We start from the raw sequence: 6449 nt of genomic DNA, 5'->3' as shown, positions 1-6449 counted from the left end.
GTATGATTAATAGATTTTACTGTAGAAAATTATGACAAACAATTGAATGATATTTTTTTTGATTTAGGTGAAATTTTTTTGATAAATGAAAATGGTCTAGAGTTTCATGTCAGCATAGAATACCCATCGACCATTGAAGATATCTTGAAATTGATTGAGACAGCAAACCCTAAGAAATGGAGCACTACTCATCATACAAAGTGATTAGCAAAGAGAACGAGAAGCCCAAATGGAAACCAATAGTCTTAGATCTATAGAACACCCTTGTTTATTCAAGCTCCACAGTCATTCCCCAATATGACTACACAATCTCCATGAGAGGCCATCAGGAGCACTCAGCCCCAAGTACAATCACATACTACATACAGAAGAGGCCCGCAATAGACCTTCTGATGGTAGAACTGGTGAGAATCAACTACGAGATAATAATATTCACCTCGGCCACCAAAGAATACGTAGATGCCATTCTCAACAAGCTAGAAATCGACATTATTCACAAAGACAACATAGATATCCGCCTCTACAGAGACTCTTGCCTCCTCTCTAACAAAGACAGCTATGTCAAAGACATCGCAGTCCTCAAAAGAGACCTCAAAAAATGTCATAATTGTGGATGATAATCCGGTGAGCTATAAACTTCACCCGAAAAATGCCTTCCCCATGAAACCATTTTTTGGGGACTTAAACGATCAAGAGCTGTGCCGGGTAAAAGACCTCTCCATCATTGCGACGCTGTCTTGCAATGTGAGAGAGACCATCAAAATATATCTAGCCATAGGTGTGTTGGAATAACATTACTAATTCTTTTTACTTGCACAATGTTTTGCATTTAGTTTTCTAGTTGTCAATTTTTTCTTTCATCCTTAATAATTAGGGTTTCATTGATCTCTCGAATTAATCGACTAACTTAAATTTATATCTAGTAATATCTTGAATTAATTTATATGTATTCAAATGTGTATTTCTTGTAGGTGATTGTCACAATTTGGAGTTTGAGTTTTTACGGGGATTGCATCCAATAGCACCACAAAAGAAGATTATTGTTCTGGAGCTGATGAACACTTTGGTGAAGAGAAGCAAGGAGTTTATGAGGCATGATTTCACTATTCTGGTTCGTATCTCTGGAGAGCTTTGCATGACTTATGTAAGGAAGAGGCCTAGTTTGGACAATCTTTTGGCCGAGCTGGAGCAAAACTATGAGATTGTTCTCTATACTCGTTATACTCAGGAACAAGCACATCCTATTCTTGATAAGATGGACATTGGTTTTCATCTCAACTGTAGACTTTACAGAGACTCTTGCCAAGATTATTGGCTATGTAAGGATATTGGTGTTCTGAATAAGGATTTAAACATGGAATATGCGAGTGTGAAGAATGTTGTGATTGTGGACTATGATGCTTCTGCATTTAAACATCATCCTTGTAATGGGTTTTTGGCAACTCCATTGGAGGAGGATGATAGTTTGGATACAGAGCTATGTAAGCTGAAGGGGTTCTGTAAGTGGGCTTATCTCTATGATGATGTCAGAGAAGCCATTGCTAACTTCAAAAGGAATGGCAGGAGGCCTATGTCCTATTTTCGTTAAGGTTGAGTTTGAATGTGTGTTTGTCAACTCAAGGTTTTCATTAGCACCGTGTTTCCCTTTGTTATTAGTTTAATGAGGTTTGCAATTAGCTTATCTATATTGCAATTATACCATCCATCACAAAACCTACTAAATAATCTATCTATTTGTGACTTTAATCAGAAGAGGAAGGAAGCATAGATCTTCTCCGGCTTACTGATTGAAAAATATTTTTATATTAATATATTTTGTAAAGCTTTGATATTTCCCACATAAACAAATTGAATAATATTAATTTTGAGTTATTTAACAAAAAATTTATTGTTTTAAAATTATATATATATATATTTAGCATTTTAATAAATTCAATAGTACTTTAAATATATAGTTATTTGATATCTAATATCAAATAATTATGTGGAGAGGCTTTCTACAATGGAAACATTCATCAATGTAAACTTTTTCTATTTTAAAAAAAATTGACATTCATATAAGTGTCATATATTTTTATAATTATTTTTAAATCTGTTCATTGCAAATGTAACTAATGAATGCAATCAAAATGTAATAACAAAGATTAAAGAGTCACCTAATGCAAACAATAACCCCCGTGTTTTAAGAATATTTATTAATATTTAATGAGAATGGAGGAGAGTGGATGGAGTAGTAGATTAAGTTTATTCATAATCAGTGCCTCCAAAAAAGATGATTGGAGAGTATTATTCAGCTCTGCAACAGATTTCATTACATATTTTGGACAGAGATATCCTTCTCAAGGCACCTATTGTCATAAATTATCTCAGTACAACAATGCCTAAGAATGATATCTTCTCGAGGCACCTATTGTCATAAATTATCTCAGTACAGCAACGCTGAGAAGGATATTTGTCGACTTATTATTATATATATATATGCTAGTTTAAATAACACTTTAAAGAACTAGAGTATATTTATAGGAAGAAAATAAGCAATATCAAAATAATAATTTATATTTATTGAAATTTATAAATATTATTTGAAATTGATCATTTAAATTTTAGCTTAAGTGTAAATTAACTGTGTTTGATTATTATAATTTGAAATATGTATGATTAATAGATTTTACTCTAGAAAATTATGACAAACAATTGAATGATATTTGTTTTGATTTAGGTGAAACTTTTTTGATAAATGAAAATGTCTAGAATTTCTAATCAGTTGGAACCTATTTCAGTTTGAATTTATTTAATAAGTGGTACTCATAAATAGCTTGGATATTATTAAAATAGATTAGGTCAAGATTGAAGGGCCATTATGGGACAAGATTATAAGCACATAGTCGAAGATGTGTGGATAGTATTGCATATTATCATTAATGAGAGAAGATTAGAAGTAAATAGGGCTATATTATACAAGAAATTATAGTTATAAATTAATTTTGAAATTCTAGGTATCATATCCTTACAATTCAACATAATTTATTCACTTTTGTCTCTCTTTACTCTTCTATATTTTTTTTCTCTCTTCTTTCTCCCCTTTACTTACATATTATCTAGTATAGCTATTAAAGGAGGATAGGATTCATGATATTATACCTACTTACAAGAAGTAATTATTTCCTAGCCTATTTAGATGAAAATCTATAAGGATTCATCAATGATTAATTCATGTCTCTTTCAAGGGAAATACTTTTATATGTCAAATCTATGAGATCTATGGGATGAAGCTTAGTTAGCCTACAAAAGCGGTTCCCACTTTTTATCCATAAAGTAAAATTGGCACTTAATTATTAGTTTTCATTCTTTACACCTTCAAAAAAATTGGAGGCTTCATTTAAAGTTTCCCAAGGAATTCGTTTGAAGATGCTTATGTGAATGTTTGAATGCACCCCCCTGAGTCGATTATTTTGTGAATTATGGTAATGAGGGTTAGTTTCACCAAAAAATTAAAAAAACCTAGCTAAGATACATTTAGAGGAAATGAAAAGTTACTTATGATCAAGGGTAATGATAAGAAGTGATTACTACCCATGTATATAAGAAGATCCCATGAAAATATGACAGTTTCTTAATATTAAAAAAGGAAAGGAAGAGGGGAAATGATGAAAAATAAGATTATTGTGTTTATACTAGGGATAATAAACACACACACACACACACACACACACACACACACACACACACACACACACACACACATAATATTCTTAATATTAAAAAGGGAAAACAAGAGGGGAAATGATGAAAAATAAGATTATTGTGTTTATTGTAGGGATAATAAATACAATACACACAAATAAATGCAATAATCTTATTTATTATCCTTGTTAAATAAATGCAATAATCCCTAATATCCCTAATAAATATATTAAAAATGTTTAATATCCCTAATAAATGTAATAAAAATGTTTATTGTCCCTAATAAATGTAAAACAAATGTTTAATATCCCTAATAAATGTAATGATGTTATTTATTATCCTTGGTAAAGTATCAAATATTATACAATGTTTGAAATAAGGTAATTGACGCCTTTGTAAGATCCTCTGTCATGCCCAAAACTTGAAGGCAAAAACACACACAATTTTTTTTTTGAATTAATAATTAAACATGCCCTAAGTTTGAAATGATTGATAATAGTTTTAGTACAGGTTCTTTACTTTACGTCTTAAGGTTATAAACATGAGGGCGATTACATCATTAAGATTTTGAAACTTTTTGTTATTAGATTGATATCGATCTTAAGTTATACTATTATCTTAACTTCACAATAACATACTAAAGTTATTTAAATAACAATCTAAATAAACTTTGGGTTAAAGATTAATTGGAAATCTAATCAAGGACTAATTACAAGAAATGTCATGTCTGCCTGTTTATATATATATACTAAAATTAACTTTACGCAAATCTCAAATTTTTTTTTTTTACCCACAATGCTATTTAAGAATTAAACATATCAAAAGATATTAACAATGTAAGTTACACTTAACTTTTGACTAAATGATAAAGAAAACAATCCAACATTTTCTATTTGTTTAACATATGCTAACGTAATGGAACAAGATAATAGTTTCATAATGAGTTTGCTAAAACCTTAAATGTTTAAAATTTATAATAAATATATTACAACAGATAACCTAAAACCAACTCACAATTAAACAACATAGTTATCAACTAACTTAATAATTAAATGATTTTAAAATAATTTCAACGTAATACTAACTTAAAACTTTATTAAATTAAACTAAGTACACTTTAACAAATTAGAATTTCATTTTAAAAACTAACAATTTAAAATTATTAATAAATAACAATATATAAAAAGAAACTAACTAAACTAACATGCTAAAATAAAATAACTTAAAAATTTAAACTAATCTTAATTTCATACATTTAAACAAATTAACTAATTACATTCTGAAAATTATCAACAAAAAAAACAATTTTAATAGACTTAAATTAATATAAAATCTAATTAACATTTATTAAATAACTAAATTAACTAGATACTAAACTAGCTAATCTAATACCTACTAACTAAAACAAACTTATAAATTAATACCATTTACAAAAACAAAACAACCTAACTACACCTACACTAACTCTACTTCCCCCTAAGCCCACCCTACTCCTAGGCCTGCCCCACCCCACGAGGTCCCCACAACCTAAGGCTGTGCGCTGCCCGAGTCTAACTTGACACAAACTGTCCCTAGGCCTGAGTCTGGCCCAAGTGGGAGGTCAGCGCTACAACAAAGTTCAAGGTTGGACATAAACAAGAAATATGCTTGCTAGCATGTTAAATCAAATGAACTTAAATGCTTTTCCCAAAACATGCGTCCATTTCCAAATGGTGATGGGGATGGGACAAGGGTCAGAATGATGTCATCCCATGTGATGACCCAAGACTTGCAAACCACTTTTTAATAAAACCCTTTAAAATATGCAATTCTAAGACTGACGCCCAAGGAGAGAAAGCTAGACATTGATGACATAAAGTTTTTATGGTCAGAAAGGATATTTAGAATTTTTAAGTTATAAAGGTTTAATAACTTATGCATTTTATTAGATATCATTTATATATATTGTTTTATTTCTAATTTTAAACACTAATAGATTCTTAGAATATTCTTTGTTACAAAACAAGGATTATTACATTGTCTCATACAAACTCCAGCATCCTGTAGGTGGATTATTTGATAATTTGTCTTCTCTCTCTCTCTTGAAACTCATTGTATTTTTTTTTTTTTGCAACTATATTACAACAATAGGTGTATGCATTCTCTTATGAATTTCTAATTTATTATTTCAATGTACCTCAAATGGCCATGCATTTCAATGAAACCACATTACATGTAATAACCATCTACATATTCATTTAACTATCTATTATAACTGATGGATCAATATTGGAACAACATAATGACTAAACTAGTCTTAAGGCAATTGAGAAAATAGAAAGATCAAAATGATAATGCTCTATTCATTTTGATGGGAGTATCAAGGCACAACAAGTTCTGTCCTCTGTCATGTTTTTAAATTTAAGTTTGGATAACTTAACATAATTCTTTCCTACATGTTCTTGCAAATTCACTTTCAACACAACCATCCATAAACTAAATCATACCAAACTCAAAGGAGATACCATACATTTACAATTTGAATCTTGCATAATTGCACATCATTGTTTCATCTCATCTTTGATACACATTCATATAACAACATAGAATACGAAAATTTTAAGAGAAGCAAAGTTTACTCAATCACTTATTTTATTATCAACCTGATTCAAGGGCTCAGCCAGGAAAGAACCAGGAAGAAAACCCAGCGTCGTGGCCACTTCCCAATCAAAATTGAAATTACAAGTTACATAGGGTTTCCATCTAATTTCAACAATTTAATTAAA

The 6449-nt window shown here is 30.0% G+C and overlaps 1 protein-coding gene across 1 annotated transcript; it reads left to right on the top strand.

Moving 5' to 3' along the window:
• The first annotated feature begins 558 nt into the window (after nucleotides 1-558).
• LOC149527948 (uncharacterized) lies at nucleotides 559-1588 on the top strand. Its single transcript, XM_089811200.1, has 2 exons — nucleotides 559-778; nucleotides 972-1588. Exons 1-2 carry the CDS (start codon nucleotides 559-561, stop codon nucleotides 1586-1588), a joined length of 837 nt encoding a protein of 278 aa, XP_089667326.1.
• Nucleotides 1589-6449: the final 4861 nt, after the last annotated feature.

Source organism: Cupressus sempervirens, chromosome 11, assembly GCF_028749045.1.
Source record: "Cupressus sempervirens isolate cs-2001-9-10 chromosome 11, ASM2874904v1, whole genome shotgun sequence".
Lineage (NCBI taxonomy): Eukaryota > Viridiplantae > Streptophyta > Pinopsida > Cupressales > Cupressaceae > Cupressus > Cupressus sempervirens.
Note: the sequence above shows the minus strand (reverse complement) of the source record. Positions and strands in the feature narration are given on the sequence as shown.

Bases quoted from the DNA above. Each gene is read 5' to 3' on its own strand.
- LOC149527948 (XM_089811200.1), top strand. From the start codon at position 559: ATGTCAAAGACATCGCAGTCCTCAAAAGAGACCTCAAAAAATGTCATA. The intron at 779-971 runs GTGTGTTGGAAT...TATTTCTTGTAG, and splicing joins CAAAATATATCTAGCCATAG to GTGATTGTCACAATTTGGAG.